The following is a 19394-nucleotide window of genomic DNA, read 5'->3' on the forward strand; positions in this document are numbered from 1 at the left end:
GTCAATTTTTGGGACTTAGCATTGTCTCTCTTGGGATAGGAGAGGCATGAAGACTGACACATGGAATTTCTCGTGACAGGCATTCCAGGTATGCCTGAGCCTTTGTCAAAGCCATGCAACCCTGGGATCTCCTTTTTATTCTTTCTTCATAGCTACAGTAAGCCAATGCATTGGACAAAAGGGAATATCAAATTTAGAGAGAGGATGAAGTCCAATTTCTCCATTTGGCTCAGTCAGGCCATCTTAGGGTATATCTAACTGCAAAGAAAAGCTTGCTGCTGGCTTGTGCCGGCTGACTCAGGCTTGCGGGGTTTGGGCTTTGGGGCTGTTCCACTGCAGTGTAGACTTCTGGGTTCGAGCTGGAGCCTGGGCTCTAGAACCCTATTAAGTGGGAGGGTCCCAGAGTCCAGGCTCCAGCCCCAGCCCAGAAGTCTCCACAGCAATAAAACAGCCCCATAGCCCAAGTCTGCTGGCATAGGCCAGCTGTGGATGTCTAGTTGCTGTGTAGACATATATACCCTCAATGTCTTTTGACAGACACCTAGACTCCCTTGCTTAGGGACTGTTCTTTGTTGTGGTACAGAGCCTAACTTAATGAATCCCTGACCTTTGATTGGGGATTCTAGGTACTACCTCAATAGATATAAGCAAGTGACCAAGTGACCTAAACAATAGCAAGTAGCTTGGGGCTCCAATGGGAGGAAGAATGCACTACTGTAGAGGTACTAAGTATTGTTAGTGAATCATTGAATATATACTATGGAAACAGTTCTTAAATTGGGAGAGATGAATGCTTTTTAAACCTATATTTTGCAACCTACCAGGACTTAGAAGCACTTGATTGGAAAACTGTCTATGCTTTCAGGACCCGTATGCTTTTTCTAAGCTCAGGCTCTGGATTAACAATAGGAGATTGCATTTGTATATCTAGGCAAGGATCTGGCTGTCATACAAAACGAAGGAAAATGTACTTATAAAACTGGAGATAGGTCAGAACCCTTTCCATTAGCCTAGTGTATTGAGTCTGCAGCCTTTAGATACAGTACTGAACGTTTTCGAGAGCATCTACATCAGGGCTTGAAAAGACCACTTGTCTGCTCATCCAGAATAAGTGGAAAATGTGAACCAGTGAGTGATGAGCCATGTAGCCAGTGGGACTAATCTGAGAGTTGTCCAGGAGAAATGTAATCTCGCTTTTCTAAAAGTTTTCCTAAAGTATGTGAACTCTTGAAAGATGGGCAAAGAACAGTTTAGATGGCAAGTTTTAAATGGCCCGTTGTCCCTGGGAAGATAAAACTGGAAGGTTGGGGGGAATTGAGAGAAGTGCCTAGATATGCTCTAAGCACAATATATCCACAGCAGCTGTACCAAGATTAGTGAGTGTGACTGTAGCAGTTGTGGGGAGTTTGAAAAATCATACTCGCACGTCCAGTACTAATCATCTATCCTCAAAGTGCTCAGATAATACAATGGGTGCCAACATAAGCAGATAGATAAAGGGTCTGTTTAAGAAAGCATCTGCAGCATTTTTATCTCCAGTATCAAAATATTAGAGTAATCATTCAGACAATATTGGCACATCTCACCCACCTAGTTAGTATGAGATCTGATCATTCTGCTATATTGGCACAAATTTTATGTAGAAATGGCACAAAATCCACAGAGCTGAACTGCGTCGGGAGTCAGAAAGCTCTCCGTATGTTTAAAAAAAAAAAAAAAAACACTTTTGGTGAATAATCTGAAAGGATATTGCTATTCTAATGTTTTGAAAGCAGTTAAACATTTTTTACTTTGTTCCAAGATCTAGCGTCCAAGGGAGTGTTTGTTACAAGAGGAACACTGCTTTATTTAAAAGGTGAAAAAATTGCATTTGAGCCTTCTGTGAAACTCCTTAGGAAAAGAAGGGGTTGTGTTTCTGATGTCTCCCCTTATGCACAAGACCCCCCATATGCATCAGTTCAAATGCATCAGTTGTTGTCATAGCAAAGGATAACAGTAGTACTTTGTAACTTGTCAGTCTCCCCATCCCTACATGTATTTATGACTTGTCACTAGCAGCTTTTGTGTGGAAATATTTTATTAAATATGTTTAAAGAAAAACAACACTTTTGAAGTGAGCATACGAGTGTATTATTCAGTTTCCTCCTATATCCAGCAGGATTTCAGTTTTACACACACACGACTAGGTTGTGTCTAGTCCCTAATGCAGGTATGCGAGAGATACACCTGCAAGAACAGTCCCCTGCACTGTACATGAAGTTAAGGTACAGCTGCAGTCTCTGGAGACAGAAGGCCTACTGGAGCTCCCCAGTACACAGGGAGCCTGTACCTGCTGCTACATCCCTTTACTGGGTGCAGCATGCTCTCCTAAGCTGAAAGGGTGATGGTGGAGGCGTCATGGCCCTGCCTCATCATCCTCCAGTTTGAGGAAATAAGCAGAGTGCAGCCCATTGCTCCACACTGCCTCCATCACAGGGCTGTGCCTCTCCAGGAATAATTGGGCCCTGAGAAGAAAAAATGTATTTTTATACCACTGTATTTAGTCAGGAGGAGATTCATTTCTCATTAAGGAAATGAGTTCAATAGCTTTAGAATGTGCCATCAGTGAAGTCAGTCAGGACCATCTGATTTCCTCTGTTGTGTGAGGCAAAAGTTGCACTCCCAAAAAAGAAATTTCTGCCTGCGAGGAGATGAATCCCATATCCTCTTCAGGAGAGAGACCCAAGAGAACTAGCCTTGGATTTGGTGGCACTAAACCCACTTACAAAAATTAAAATGTTAATGCCCCTCCTTAAACCACTTCTTTGCTTCTCTTGTGATTTAAATAAGTGGCGCATTGAACAGCAATGGAACTTCTCCGTGGTCCTTGAACTTCGCCTAAGCGATGCTTTGAGGCACCCTCCTCTCCCCCAGGAGTCCCCCCGTTTCTTTGGGCCTCGGCATTCTTTCCTCTTCTGCTGGTTTTCCCACGCTCTACACACCTGTTTTCAAGGCACTGGATCCTACCAACTATCCTCCTGACTGCGGATGACTGGGTATGACTCCCTCTTGGAACTTATCAGTGCCACTCCTTATTCTGCCTGAGGGGTTGTTCTTGAATGATTCTGGGCACTCCCAACAGCCTTTATAATGCTGTCATCTGGGGAACCAAGGGATTGGAAATGGAATTTGTCTCCTGTACGTCACTGCAGTGTGTTCCTGTTCAATTATGATAAATGAGTCGTCAACTTTTCTGCCAGTTGAAGGGCAGTGCTATTTATCCTCTGGTGTGCAGGTGGAGGGGTTAGCCTGCCAGTTTTAAAAGGCCTATAGTATCCTGAACAGCAGCTGCATAGAACTGATTAGAGAGAAGATACAGCTGTGCAGACCCATTAGGCTAGAAGGCTGACCCATGACAAGTGTTTATCTTGTGACTAATTTAATTTCAGCCTGAAAAGTTTGGGAGGCTCCCAAAGGTCAGACTTGAGAGAAGAATGCTGTAATTAATGTTTTATGCCACACTTAATTTGGAACCTTTTAATTCGGAGATAAGGGGTAGTGTGTATACATATGTGGGTTATAATCTGCCAGCTAATGGCAACAACAAGAAACGGGCTATGTAAACAATGCCAATGTTAGTACCACATCTGAAGGAAGCAACAGAGTCCTCTGGCACCCATGCATCTGACTAAGTGGGTATACGAAAGCTTATGCTCCAATATATCTGTTATTCTATAAGGTGCCACAGGACTCTTTGTTGCTTTTTACAGATCCAGACTAACACGGCTACCCCTCTGATACTTGACATCTGAAGGAAACACCCATCTTCATACAATAGTTAAAATTAACCAAACCATTATTGGACATGTGTCTGTTCTGTAGTGTTAGTATTCTTTAAAGAAAGAGAGAGAGAATGAAATGTAAAATATGGCATTAAAGATGTCTTTTACAACCACTTGAAAACGTGTCTTGTCCTAAAAAGAGGTGAGGTTTGGTTTTAGAAGCTTTAATCTTTGATGTTTAAAAAGATACATTTCAGTTTTCCTTTTAAAGTATTTATTGATTCGTTAAATACAAATGCCCAATTTTTTAATATATAGATAGTTTTCTCTGAATCAGTAACCACTGAAGGAACAGGAGGCTGCCATCTTGCCTGTCTGAACTAGGTTGTGATGAATGAAGCTTTACTCAGCAAAGGAATGCACCAGAGAGGCTTGCAGTTTTCCGTGCTAAGAGAAATGCTGTTTACTAGAACCTCTCTTTAACACTGGTTTAGTGCATCTGTCTCTGGTACTTATGTGGGGCCCCACTACCATAGTATCTGAGCACCTCACAATCCTTAATCCCCTACCTAAAAAGGTGTTGTGAGAAGAACTATTATGTCCATTTTCTGGTTGGGGAGCTGAGGCACAGAGGGGCCAAGTGACTTGCCTGAAGTCACGCAGGGAGAGGACTTAATCCTGGTCTCCCATGACCTAAATTAGTGCCCTACCCACTGGAGCAGCCTTTCTTTGCAAATATCACTTTCTACACAAATGTTACTAGTAAATAACAGAACTTTTAAACATCTGTGAAAGTCTATAACTTTTCTCATCCATTTATCTATCTATGGGTTAGCACTTTGTGACAAACTATGGAGCCCAGTCCCAAAGAGTAAAAATCTACTTCAGATCGATCATGTTGCAAATGGAATTTGAGGGCGACTCACCATCTGGAAGGATTGGGCCTGATATTGGCATGCTGCTCTTCCTCCTGGCAAGTACCACTACAACTGCAGCTCTCATTGAGATAAACCTTTGCAGTTCTGGGAAAAGTTGAAAAGATTAAAAGAAGGGAAAAGCTCCACTTTTAACTTTCATGTAGATGTCTGTAGAAAAATTGTACTGATTCATTCCAATACAGTCTCTTTGGGGCAGTTTAAACCTCTGCAGAGGACTGTAAATCCTCTTCAAATGAGCTACCTGTTTTTCCTCTCCCTGCTTCCTATGCTGTCCAAGGCCCTTCTGCTCCCCTTGCAAATCATCAATTGCTGCTTCAAAATCGCTCTGATATTAATAAATCCTATAATCTTGTTTTTCTCCCAGATCAGCCTTCTCCACAGAGTAAAAGTTCCCTGTTTGAGTACAAATTAAGAAAGATGCCTTCCCTCAAGATCATAAGAATGGCCATATTGGGTCAGACCAAAGGTCCATCTAGCCCAGTATCTGTCTACCAATAGTGGCCAATGCCAGGTGCCCCAGAGGGAGTGAACCTAACAGGCAATGATCAAGTGATCTCTCTTCTGCCATCCATCTCCATCCTCTGACAAACAGAGGCTAGGGACACCATTCCTTACCCATCCTGGCTAATAACCATTTATGGACTTCACCACCATGAATTTATCCAGTTCTTTTTTAAACACTGTTATAGTCCTAGCCTTCACAACCTCCTCAGGCAAGGAGTTCCACAAGTTGACTGTGCGCTACGTGAAGAACTTCCTTTTATTTGTTTTAAACCTGCTGCCTATTAATTTCATTTGGTGACCCCTAGTTCTTGTATTATGGGAATAAGTAAATAACTTTTCCTTATCTACTTTCTCAATATCATTCATGATTTTATATACCTCTATCATATCTCCCTTTAGTCTCCACTTTTCCAAGCTGAAGAGACCTAGCCTCTTTTTAATCTCTCCTCATATGGGACCCTCTCCAAACCCCTAAGCATTTTAGTTGCCCTTTTCTAAACCTTTTCCAGTGCTAGAATATCTTTTTTGAGGTGAGGAGACCACATCTGTACACAGTATTCAAGAATAATGCCAGATATCACAATTAATTATTCCAACAGTAGCCTGGTAGCACCTACCAACCCTGTTTACCCCTCTTGTTGTTACTTTCCAAATTTCAGAATTGTTATTACAAGTATTTTCTGCCTTTTTTAAACACTGAGGAAAGCAATTATATTTACTTCTCACAAAATCTTAGCCCTGATCTACACTGTGGGGGGGATCGATCTAAGTTACGCAACTTCGAAGTTGACATACTTAGATCGACTTACCATGGTGAGTCAACTGCTGCCATTCTCCTGTCAACTCTGCCTGTGCCTCTCTCAGCGCTGGAGTACAGAAGTTGATAAGAGAGCACTCGGGGGTCGATTTTATCGCGTCTAGACTAGACGTGATAAATCAAACCCTGCTGGATCGATCGCTGCCCACCGATCCAGCGGGTAGTGTAGACAATACCCTTAATAGTAGCTTTAAAACAAAATGTAATGCAGGATGTTTTTTCACAAAAGGGCCACTGACGTGTAGTTCACTGAGTCATTAATACACGGGGTTCACATTTTTGTTACGACTGGAGTTGGTTGTAGGGAACCATCAAAGTTTGATCCCTCCTTTAGCTTTGCTTCATAGCATAGTAATACTGTCCTCCCTCACTCTTTTTTTTTTTTTTTTTTGTTCTTCAAAAGGGTAGATTCTTATAGATATGCAGCACTTGTATGTGTCCAGATGGAAATAAAATGGTACATCTGTTGATTGGTTGATTACTTGGATGAATAAATGGCACCATATTGTATATTTGTGTTCCAGATCAAGACTCACTGGGGGACACAGAATAATTAAAGGCGGGACTAGATCAGAGCTACAGTTTCCACATTGACTGTTTACACACTGAAAAGAGATTGCACTTAATTATAGGTCTGGTGGTTTTTTTTAATGCACCTTGATTTGAAAATGACTACTAGACTACCCTGCTAGACTACCTCCCTTTAATTTCATCAGCTATGTGGGATGTATTTTTTTTCTCTTCTCTCCCCCCCCCCCCCCCCCTTTCTGGAATGTCAAGGGGCCGCCTGCATTCAGAGTACTATGCAATTTCATTTGTCAGGCTCTGGCCAGCTGGAGAATTGCCTGCAGCTGTGATTCTCCCTGCTCTACAACTGGTACCAGTCAGGTGTCAGCTCAGTAATGTAATGCTGCTCTTGCTAACTAGGTGATGGATTCCCCCAAAGCAATCCGCTTGTTGCACTGGCTTTGCTGTGAATGGAGTAACACATATGTGAAGGCTGTATTTGGAGAGGTGGGGAGAAATATAACCTTGAAACTTTTCATTCTCCGGGTAGGAATAATACTTTTATTTAAAAAATACTTTCTTTGCTTCGGTTGTTGCAACCTAGAGTTGCCTGACAAAATGGTCTTATATGGGCTGTCTGACGGCCATAAAGAGAGAACGGTTGTTACTGCCTGTAATAAACATTTTTACAACAGCAGAGAACATAGGAGTTGCCATACTGGGTTAGACATGGGCCCACCTTGCTCAGTATCCTGTCCCTGACAGTGGCCCATACTAGAGTTTCAGGGGGAGTGTGCAGAACAGGGCAATTATGGAATGATCTGTCCTGTCATAGATTAGGGTTGGAAGAGACCTCAGGAGGTCATCTAGTCCAGTCCCCTGCTCAAAGCAGGACCAACACCAACTAAATCATCCTAGCCAGGGCTTTGTCAAGCTGGGCCTTAAAAACCTCTAAGGAAACAGTCTTTCACACCCAGTTTCTGGTAGTAAGAGGATTAGGGTCATTCCAAATATAGGGTTGCATCCCTGACCATCTTAGCTAATAGCTATTGATGGGCCTATCCTCTATGAACTTATCCAGTTCTTTTTTGAACCCAGTTATAGTTTTGACCATCACAACATCCCCTGGCAGTGAGTTCCACCGGTTAGTTGTGCTTTGGAAAAAGTACGTTCCCTTGTTGCCTGTTAAGTTCACCAGGTGACCTCTGGTTTTGGTATTGTGGGAAAGAGTAAATAACACTTTCTCCCAACCATTCATGATTTTATAGACCTCTCTAATACCTTCCTTTAGTCATCTCTTTTGTAAACTGAATAGTCCTAATCTCTTTAATGTTTCCTCGTATGGAAGCTGTTCCATACATTTAATCATCTTTGCCCACCTCAGAAACTTTTCCAGTTCTACCATGTCCTTTTTGAGATGCGGTGACCAGAATTGGACACAGTATTCAAGGTTTGGACGCACCATGGATTTTTAAAGTTGCATTAAGACTTTTTTTTTTCTTTTAAATCCCTTTCCTAATAATTCCTAACATTCTTTTTGACCTTGCTGCTGACTGAGTGGAAGTTTTCAGAGAACTATCTATAGTGACTCCTAGATCTCCTTCTTGGATGGAAACAGCTAATTTAGACCCCATCATTGTATAAGTGTAGCTGGGATTATTTTTTCCCCTGTGCATTACTTTGCACTCATCCTTGAAGTGTGAAATCCAGGCCAGGGAAAGACCTCTTGCTTTGAATTCAAAATTAATAACCGCAAACTCCTCTATCTTTGCTTCATAAAAAGATAGCAAAAACTGCCAGGGGAGAAAGAAACTTAAACAGAAGCTTCTTTTTGGACAAATATTTATCCAATGAGAGAATGGACTGCAGAAAATCATCTTTTTTACACAGCTGCACACCTGTGACAGCTGTGAAAGCACTTGTTGAGAGGAGTATTGCATAGTGTCCACTCTACTGGCCACCTGCCTCTCCAGATAGCAAATTAAATTAGGGATCAAATACCTCCTAGTCCTGTTGCCTAGGGAGCCCCAAACTGCTGGGCTGAAGGAGTGCTTTGCAGCCATTGGGCTCTGCAGGTAGGGAAAGCTTGAGAAGTGTAAGACTAGGGACCTGGCGGCATACTTTTCATATTTCCCAAACCTCCAATTTCATAGGGCAAGCTCATACAACTTATTCAGCCTGTGGCCATACTCTGAACAGCCCCTGAGGAGTGGTGTGTACAGGGGCAGTCAGGGACTAATCATTTGAAGAAGCACCAGGCCCTGCACGCAGCAGTGGACAGGATTATTCAGTAAGCAGAAGAGTGGCATCTGGTGGCCAGCAGCACCAACAGCAGGCAGCCCAGCCAGAACTTGTAACCAAGAAAATTCTCAAGCAGCCTTGGAAAAAATTGTGAAATTATTAATATCACAGTTGCTGCTGATGCTGGAAAAGGAAGAGACGCCTTGAGGCTAACATAGTTATATTTTGTCTTTGATAGCTTGCAGAATGATAGCCACTCTGAAGAGACTAGAATGCTTCACAGAGCTTAAATGGGATGGGGAGGGGGCAAGGGGAGGAGAAGGGAGAGACATGCACCACTTGTGGCTCTTCAGATTTTTAACTCTACAAACATGTTAAAGTCCATTTCATGTTTTGAAAGGTGAATAAATCCTTTTTAATATTGAATCGCCATAACAAGTTGTCTTCAACAGAAACTGCTGTTGACCAGAATCAGCAGCAGGTAGGGTGACCAGATGTCCCGATTTTATAGGGACAATCCTGATTTTGGGGGCTCTTTCTTATATAGGCTCCTATTAGCCCCCCCCCACCCCCGACCCCTGTCCTGATTTTTTTTACACTTGCTGTCTGGTCACCCTAGCAGCGGGGCTACCAACCATACTGTTCAAATATAAAGTTTCCCCTTTCTGTTGTCATTCTATACGGTAGAACACGTGTACTAAAACATTTCAAGTTGTTGTTACTACTAAAACACGTTAGTTTTCAATTTTTATCCTATAAAATGTAAGATGTGTTGAGGTTGGGAGTATATAAGAGAGAGGCAAGAATTTCAACACATTCTCCTGTGATTGTTTGTTTGTTTGTTTTTTATTAACTTAATGAGACTGTATTTGTGTTTGTCCTGTTCTTTGGTTTGAAAACTTGTCTGTGTGGAGCACAGCTAAGACAGCCAGGTTACTCCTTCATCTGAAAAATAGGACTCCATTCTGTCCAGTTTCTTTGAACACATTGTACAGTATTATCAAAGGGGAAAAATTTGAGAAGTTACTTTAAATAGAACAGAAGTACAACCAGTTCTTCATCAAACCATAAACTTAGCTCATCTGGGGCTTACTGGAGAATTTTTTTTTTTTTTAACTTCAGGATAATTAAAAGGTTCATTTGAACACTAGCTTAGTATCTCTCTTCCCCCCCTCCCCCGTATTACTCATTCACATCACTGAACTAGACCCAGGAACTTACCTAAGCCTTTCACCTCATGTCTGTTTCCTTTTAATCCTTTTGCATGCTATCTGCACCAGATCTCATTTGGCTGAAGATGTTTCTCCTGCCAATCTCTGTGTTGCTTGATCATGTCACAGTATCTTGTTTTCATTCTGTAGAGTTTACGGTGCAAGTGTACCTAAGTGTGTCTAAATCAACACTGTCAGTATATTTTACATAAACCACATTATGGTAAAATATATTAATAGTGTTTGTAGGTGGGTGTATAGGAGGGCTGAAGGGTTAAACATAATGTCTCCCGCAAACTGTTCTAGGACCTCTGCTTATTTTAACATTCAGTAATGGAGATCTATTGGATTGAGGGGCAACCCATTGCTATTAATGAGTCATTGGCCTCTTTCCCAAGCTGCCTGAAGTGCTGCTCTCCCTAGTGGAAGTTATTTTGTCTTTGAAGTACTTTCCAGAGCTGTCAACTAATGTTCCACAGTTCCCAGAGGAAATAATAAGCCAAGAGTATGCACACTCTGAAAATGTAGAGTCTAAAATGAACTATTCCTACAGGAGACTGGCAGTCTGCTTCTCTGTGGAATTCAGCTTGTTTATATAATCTTATCTGGCTAAGCTTTGGTATTCAGCCTGGCAGGCAGTTCCTATGAAAAGCAGCTGTCCAAGCAATGGGAGTGGTGCTCCTGGTGTTGCTTCAGAAGGTCTATAATTTCTTGTTTCATGTAAATTAAGGAAATGCAATACTCCTTTGGCTAAAAGCAGACGTTCTAAGCAGTCGTCTTCTCCCTCATAAATAGCTCTTTAACTATGCTCTCCTGTGATAGATTTATTTATTTATTTGTGAATTGATTATATGACTCTAGAGAAATATTCCCAATGGCCACTAGGAAGGTAAATATTTTATGTTTTGTGTAAACAGTCAGCTTGAGGCAGAATACACGTTTGTTACAGGAATAACTAATGGGTGCCATGAGTATTTGCGCACTTGCTGTATCTTGGGATGATGCTTTCCTTGCTAAAAATGTATTTTTAGCTTGAAGTCATTGACAAAACTTAGAAGCTGTGCTGGAAGAAGTTTCCAGACTTGGGAGTGAGCTGTCGGACCAGGTTTCAATATTGTGGGACAAGAAGAGGTAGTTCCACCAACATAAACAAAATCCTGGTAATCTCAAATGCCCGAGGACGGGTTCTTTACAGGAACACCTGTGCAAGGCTGTGTCTTCACTGTTTAAAATTAAAACATCTTTTTATTAGTGAGATACATCTCACTATAAAAAAACACCTTTTATTGTTAAGGGAGGAGGCAGCCAAAAATATTTCAAGTGTTTGTCCAACAGACTGCTCAGTAATGGAATTTTTCGTAAAATGCACTGAAAGTAAATCCCTTATGGGAAAGAGGAACAATAATAGTAGGTGTCTACAGAAAAATTCTGAGGTATTTCTGTATGTACAGCATTATGTTGGGAAGTGAGATGGGATGGAACTGACAAGTTCAGGAGCCCTTCTTTCTGACATTTAAGAATTTTACAGGGAATAAAATTGTCAGCATAGTTAAAACTCATGTCTGAGTCTTCTGTATTTCGGTGATAGCAGTGTGATCCGTCAGATCCTGGACACTTCTTCTCTTATCAATCTGTAAGCACTGCATTTTATGCTTGCCAGAGCTTCAAGCAGGCTCTTTATAACACTTCAGTAAGAAATGGATCCAGTGTTCAGGTTCAGCACCCAGAAGTCTCGTTCAGGGGTTCTCAAACTTCATTGCACTGCGATGGATGCTCTTCTGACAACAAAAATTACTACACGACCCCAAAAGTGGTGACTGAAGCCTCAGCCCACCTGAGCCCTGCTGCTCTGAGCCGGGGGGCCCCAAGTCCAAACCCCACCACCCTGAGCAGGGAGGCCCAATGGCTTCATCCCTGGGCAGGGCCTGTAAACTGAGCCCTGCTGCTCAGGGCGGAGGCCAAAGCCTGAGCCCTGAGTGGTGGGGCTCAGGCTTGAGCTTTGGCCGTGGGTCCCAGTCAGTCTAATGCCAGCCCTAGCGACCCCATAAAACGGGGTCCCGACCCACAATTTGAGAACCGCTGGTCTAGTTCTTCCTTCCTGTCACCTGCGAATAGCATCAGTCACAGTTTTAATTTACTTTAATTCTTACACTGTTGCTGCATGCAGGGTCACATTTGTTCTTATTTATGTAATCTGACTTTCACTGAAATACAGGACCTCTGGACAGTGTTCCCAGCGTTGTGCAGAGGTTTGCAGAAACACTGACATCTTTCACCCACAGAGGGATCAATTTTATTCCACATCTGAATGATTAAGTAGGGTGGAGAATTCTGCCAGCTTGCCTTGTGTGGAATATTACAAGCTTTCAAACACTATTGTTCATCCTCATTAAGAACCAGTAATCAAACATGATCCACTCCATTAAGTTAAAATGGAATTCCTGTACTTACTGACATTTTATGATGAAGAAATTCCAAGAACTTATTCACTACTATATTACTAACCCATTACCTGTGTACCTGTGTAATTAGCACGGTGTCAGACAACTTGACTTTTGAACAGTTTATTGCTGACTTTCAGTAATAAACCACAGTTTGACAGATTTGCAAACTAGGGCAGACTGGAAAAGAGAGAACTTTTATATGTAAAATAACTTACTTAGCCAGGAAGTACTGTCCTCACTTCCACCCTCACCACTGTTTTTCTGGTACATCCTACACGTGTGATTGACATCATTCTGCTGTCATGGAAACTGATGTCAAATTTCAGTGGAACTACTTCCCTTTAGGATAAAGCAAGAATATTCCCTTTTTAGAAAAAATTGCAGTGTAGAAATCAGTTGTTGCATATATAGCTGTTGGCGAGACAGCAGGGCATCCCAGCAACAGCTGTGTTATCACCCATTATGTATTTTTGTATTTGAACTCTTACAGAAAACTTTAATTTGTAGCTTATTTGGATCTCTCGATCTCCAAAGCCAAGTGGCTGCCTTAGTTCCTGGGGCTTTGGAGTGACAACATTTGGTAATAACATCCAGAAATTAAACTTTAGTTTTCTGGAAATGAAAATGGTATGATCTTAAGAACCAGTATTGCATGACTGGCCAGGGCTAAAAACTACTGTGACACTACCAGAAAAATGGAAATCCCAGTGTGTCCATGAGACATTGGATTGGTTTCTAGTGCAAGCTGGTCATGAAATACTAAACCCTAAAACAGTCAGTGGACCTGCACTGAATGTAGCCTGTGTGATTTGTAATGTAAAGCCTACTTTATCCATGTTTGGAGGAAAAGAAAAACCGTTTCTGTGGTAGGTTCTTTTTAATTAAAAAAGGTAGCTGTATAAAGCTGCTCAGAGGTTAGGAATGCGGGCAGTCATCTCCAAAGATGGATTAGTAAACTGAGTGCATGTGAGAAGGTCAAAAGAGCAAAACAAATTCAGGTCTCTGTCTTCTTTCCCCCCCACCCCCCATAGTTGTGGAACTAAAGGAACTTGTTGCATTGATATCATGACTATACATGTTGGGATATCTGTGTCTTTGTATACTCTTCTTTAGTTGTGGCATTCATATTACTTCAGAACAATCTTGCAAATTGTCATATAAATCAATCCGTGCACTGTATACTCCAGTGGTTCTGAGCCTGTGGCCCACGGGCCGCTTGTGGCGCACTCAGCACAGAACTGCAGCCCATGTGACATCCTCAGGGACATACAGGTAATATGTGCCCCACAATGGTAAATAGGTTAGGAACCACTGGTCTACTCACTGACGTGTAAAGAAAATTAAGATATCAGACTCTTAGCTAATTGGATGAGTAGAATTTTGCAAGTCTGCCTTGTAGTACTAAAAACGGAGTGATTTTTGAAAAGCATTGCTTTTCACCATTGGTGTTATGTCGATATTTTGAGTCAGTGGATGGTTAGGTACTCTGACTCGTTTGTTTATTGCAGTATGGGTAAAGTGAAACAGAATCTCTTCCTGGTTCTTATGAACTAGCATAACGGGGGGACGGTTCTAACACTGCAGAGGGAAAGTTCTAAATTAAACTGGTTTTTATGTATTTTAAATATCAACTAAAAGATTGCTACTTAATCTTGGGTTTGACCAAAATCTGCACAGTTTAGTCATTTAAGTTTCATTGTTTTTGATTGAAGTAAAATAGTGCTGCTACCACAATGCTTTAGTTATGGTTGAGGAAGAACTTTTGATTTTAAATCTCGCCCACCCACCCACCTCTCCGCCAGGCACTTCTAACAATGTTACCAGCAAGGTGGAGTTGGGGGGAGGCAAGTGTTGACTTGAGGTGGGGCTTGGTAGTGAGAGTCCATGCTTGTCATTACGTCTACATCAAATTTCTTCAGTTCGCAGGGCTCACAATAAATTGCTTGTAAACTTTCTGGAATCTGAAGTCAATCTGGGTTCTTTCTGGCTCATGAATGCTCACCGGTGATGGAGATTCTGTAGATGAAATTTAGTTGACAATTCTGTCAATGAGGGAAGCAGAAAAGTCTAATTTCTGCTTAACAATTTTTTTTTTACTGTTGGTCAGTAAAATAAGTGCAGCTCTGAATGTGCCTGGGGCTGATTTGTTGAATAAGGAAGTTATATTGTTACATTGTCACTATCCTGGCTTTGGCCACTTCCTGGCAATGTTTCAGACTTTAAATTATCCAAATATTAAAAACATTTTAGTGTTAACTTTGCCAGTGTGCACTGAGTGGGGGATTGGGGTGTGGGGGAATAGTGATGCTTATCCTATGGGTTTCCTCTGGAGTATTTACAATGCCACAGCATGGTGCGTACTAAGGTAATGTAGCAGAGCAGCTGGTGTGGCTTTGAGGGACCTGTAATGAAAGAGAACAGGGAGAAGCTTTAAATGTTGCAAACCTGCCCAAGAGTTGCCCCTTGCACTGGAGGTATTCTTGAGAGGGAGAGTCCTACGACTACTTTGTGCTAACATAGTGCAAATGGGGAGCAGGGCAACAGAGAATTTGGACATTAATGGGGTGTTTTATGCAACTAGAAGAAAATACCATAAATGCTGCTTCTCTGAGCAAGAACTTCAGTTTCTTTTAACAGCTGAATATCTTAGTATAACTTACTTTAAAATCATCCCGATAGTCTTCATCTTCTAATTATTCCTCATATAAATCTCCATAATCCTCTTGAAAAACTGATCAGAAAGGATCAGGCATGAAGCATTTCTGTAAAATTTGGTTCTAAACTTTGGTTTTTTTCCAACACTTTTGGGTTTTGACAAAGTCCAGCAGAGAGAGAGAGAGAGAGACCACTCCTCATCAGATACACACTGATACACCCAAACAGTTGGTGCTGTGGCAGGGAAAGAATGAAAGCTTAGTGGTACTTATCAAAAATATTACTCACTGTTTACCACTTATCTTTTAGAGGCTTGTCTTCCAACAGTAGAATTAATCAACACTTTATTAATACTTATGTCTGAGAAGTGCTAGCCCTTTTGAACGTCTGAGGAAAGATCTCTCCAATGAATGTATGTTAAAATAGGATACCATATTTGTATTGGGAACTAGGGTAAGGATTTTAGATACATCTGTTGTTCTGTGGCTCTTAGAGCATTTTTCAGAGTCACCGCATGAACTCTTTACATAGAATATTTAACTCCATAACCAAACATGTTTATGCATCTTTTTGCTGACTGGAATCAGTCACTCACATTCTTGGAATAAAACTGCAAAGGAAATTTAACCACTTTTTTAAAACATATATACACACACACACAACACACTCTTCACACAGAGTAACACTCATTCCAGGTACCAACGCAAACTTATAGATCTGTAGCCTAGACACAAAATACTCCCAAGATTCAGATTTCAGAGTTAGGCATGTGTGGATAATTTGTATATGGACATCTGGTATTTGCACACCTGAGATGTATGCATAAAATGCAAGTCCTTACCACTGAAAATCTGTCCGTAAGAGTAGAACCGTGTGTCAGACTTGCAGCAGCAAGTATTCTCATGCTATAAAAACAGATAGTGAGACTGAACATCTAAAATGAATCTTTCAAAATGTTATTGCCATTGGAAGTATTAATTGTAATTCAGTGAATTGTCTGAGTGAAGTGGTAAGAAACATGAAATTAAATGAGATTTTTGGCTAAGCAGTGGACTTCATTGGTATTCATATATTGGGAGAGAGACTTCACTGAACCAGATCTGCTTATTAGGTGTACCTTCTAGATTGACCAATAATCCATAACATTGATATATAACAGTATCTTCTCTTTTCCAGATGAAGTGGACTATAGTAACTTTGGGGCCAACACACTAACCAGGAAAAAGAAGGCTCTGGTGACCCTTCGCAATGACAACATTCGCAGGCGTCCCCACATTAATATCAGCATGCCTCAGGATTTTAGACCAGTGTCTTCCATCATTGATGTAGACATTCTTCCTGAAACACACAGAAGAGTGAGGCTCTATCGACACGGGTATGAGAAACCATTAGGATTTTACATCCGCGATGGGACCAGTATGAGAGTAACTCCTCATGGACTGGAAAGAGTACCTGGTATTTTCATCTCTCGTATGGTTCCTGGCGGCTTAGCAGAGAGCACAGGATTGCTGGCTGTTAATGATGAGGTCCTGGAAGTTAATGGCATTGAAGTGGCTGGGAAAACCCTTGACCAAGTAACAGACATGATGATCGCCAACAGCCACAACCTTATTATCACTGTCAAGCCAGCAAACCAAAGGAACAATTATAGCCGAAGCAGTAGGATGTCTGGCAGCTCAGGCCAGTCTACAGATAGCACAGCTAGTCACCACAGCTTGCCTTCCTCACACGTGCTGCAAAACTTCCATCCTGATGAGATGGAAAGTGATGAGGAAGCCGACATTGTCATTGAGGGAGGTCTGGATCCACAGCACATTCCCAAACTGCACAGCTTCCCCTCTAGTAGCCTCTCCCGAATCAATGGCAGCAGTCTTAGCCATAGACTTCAGAGAGACCTGGCTCTCAACAGTAACTCTGGCCGAGAAAGCAACGGCAACATCCACAAAATACTAAGCTCCTTAAAAACTGATCCCCGACATAGTTTGGTTATCCCCAGAGGAGGAATTGAAGAGGATGGAACCGTGATTACACTTTAGTGGCATTTCTTGTACTGAGTGTTTTCAGTCTCAAGCGCCAATTGGAACAAATTGGACTCTTGCAACCCCTGACGCACAAAATGAGAACCTACATTCGTATAGACCCCATGGGTGTGAAAAATGTTACTTTCTAGGAAACATGATTTTGGAGATTAGATGTAAAACTGTTACTTCGAATTCTGAAAAATAGTGTAAATATATAGTTTGTCCCAGTTTTAAAATGAGAGAGCAAATGGAAGCACCAAATCTAAAATTACTTTCAGTTGACACACACTTCAGAAAAAATTCCATGAGCTAGAAAACAGCAGCGCTGCTCTTTTGGGTTTGGGTGGATTTTTGAGAATAGTAACAGATGTGTCAGTTGGGGTGGGGTCTTTTTTTTTTTTTTTTTAAATTGGTCAGAGAAAAACAGTTTTCTCAATGTTAAAAGTTCATGACAATTGATCAGTCCTCCTATTATTACATACTGGTCTTCCATTAACTTGTTTACACAGATTATTTGCCATGTTATGTCTAATCTGGACAAGCTCTATATAAAGTAGCAGTTTCCCACTCTGGTGGTAGCAGTGTTGGGGAAACACTGCATTTACACTTTCCAAACAAAACTTTGACCAAATGAGATGAGATGAGATGAGGGGTGTGTGTGTGTGTGTGTGTGTGTGTGTAATTTTTTTTTTTTAAAAGTCTTAAGTAAAAGGCATAGAGGAGGATGTTGATACCATCATTCCTTTTAGATCAGCACCACCTGCTGGTCAGTGGCAGTACTGTCTGAGTTATAACATTTTTGTATATTAGGTTAATGTATGTGAAAAGGAAAATAGATTTACCTAAAGGAGTTTAAACTGACTCCAGCACCATCACATGGAAAGCGCATTATTTTTTTTAAAATATTTATTAGACAAGAACATTACCAATTTTAGTGACTGTTTTCATCGTCTCCATCTCTTGGTAACATGAGTAGTATGAATTTAGAGAACACAAGCCAGAAGGGCAACAAAAAATATGAATGACTTAAATACATATTACGACCATGTCTCAGACTACATCACTGATGGAAAGAGCTTTTTGCTGTGTTTTAGGGGCAACTTGAATCCACAAAGACTTTAGCTACAAAAGGCTGTCTGTCTACAGTACGCTATTTGAAGGATACTGCCTGACTTCCTAGCCTTTCGCTGAACAGTTTGCTCAATATTTCAGACATGATGCATCAGAGAGGGATCTGCCACGTTGTTTAGGGATTTAAGAGCTACTAACTTGGGAGTCAATACCTGGACCCATTACCCAAAGGAAGCAGTTTTGCTCCCTATTCTGTTTCTCATCTTCAGAAAATGCCACAAATTGTTAAAATGGTCTAATCTAAAATATTTCGTAATAGCAAAACAGTTTAAGGAACAAATATAATTGTCTTTCAATGTATTTTTCTACTTTTAGCTGTGTCATTTTCTTGTCTTTTTTAACCTTGTAGTATTGTGTATTAAAGCTTTTCTGATTTTTTTTTTAATGTGGTGGAATGGGCATTTCTTTAATATTGCACTGGGTTTGAAAACTCAGACCACTTAAGTTTCTACAAGGTGCAGGTCTGGACTTGGAAGGTGTATGTGGATTCCTTCTCACTCTAATTTTTAAAAATACAAATGAGCAACTGTTACTTTATTAACACAATGTTACACTGTTCACTGCCAGATACGCTTGAGGACATGGAATTAAATCTGTAATTTTTTGGATAGTTTAAAGCTTCTTTAATGTTTTTGTTTTGTTTTGTTTTTTTAACATTCTCTCATGTTTGCTGTGTCAGTTTTTTAGAGATGTGTACCTATTCTGGTCAGGCCAGCAAGAATGGTACATTGATCCTGTGACAACAATCTCTTTCAATGACTTCATTTGTATGCTGGCAGAGTGAGTCATTTTTTGGCTGACGGATATTGGTGCAGTAGACAGTTTCTCACAGTTCCATTGTGTGCTTCAGTCACAAACCAGTTTATCAATAAAAGTAGTTTTATTTAAAGGTATACTGTTCTCTAAGAGGGTTTCTGTCTGGCTGAAGTTTTATTTTCTTCAGCAAATAATGATAGGTTGAGCAATGTGACTAGTCATGGTTTACAAATCGTGATAGCTCTCTGCATGGCTTTTAATTTACATGTCATCAAAGCTGGTGCTGGCACTTGTTTGTAACTTGCACTGCACCCTTCTTTCCTCCCCTTTACTACATTTTTCAGTAGAAAAGTTTGACACTTCAGTCATGTCAAAACAGTCGGACTCTAGTTTCTGGTCACACTTTTG

At 41.0% G+C, this 19394-nt stretch overlaps 1 protein-coding gene across 1 annotated transcript in view; it reads left to right on the plus strand.

The window, feature by feature from the left end:
• The window catches only part of PARD6G (par-6 family cell polarity regulator gamma), a 103623-nt gene extending 84546 nt beyond the window's left edge, over positions 1–19077 (plus strand). Inside the window, exon 3 of the mRNA XM_032801252.2 lies at positions 16255–19077. Within this exon, the coding sequence (XP_032657143.1) occupies positions 16255–17114 (860 nt within the window). The 3' untranslated portion in view covers positions 17115–19077. The remainder of the gene's footprint in view (positions 1–16254) is intronic.
• The last annotated feature ends 317 nt before the right edge of the window (positions 19078–19394 follow it).

The sequence above is a fragment of the Chelonoidis abingdonii genome, chromosome 2 (genome assembly GCF_003597395.2).
Source record: "Chelonoidis abingdonii isolate Lonesome George chromosome 2, CheloAbing_2.0, whole genome shotgun sequence".
NCBI lineage: Eukaryota > Metazoa > Chordata > Testudines > Testudinidae > Chelonoidis > Chelonoidis abingdonii.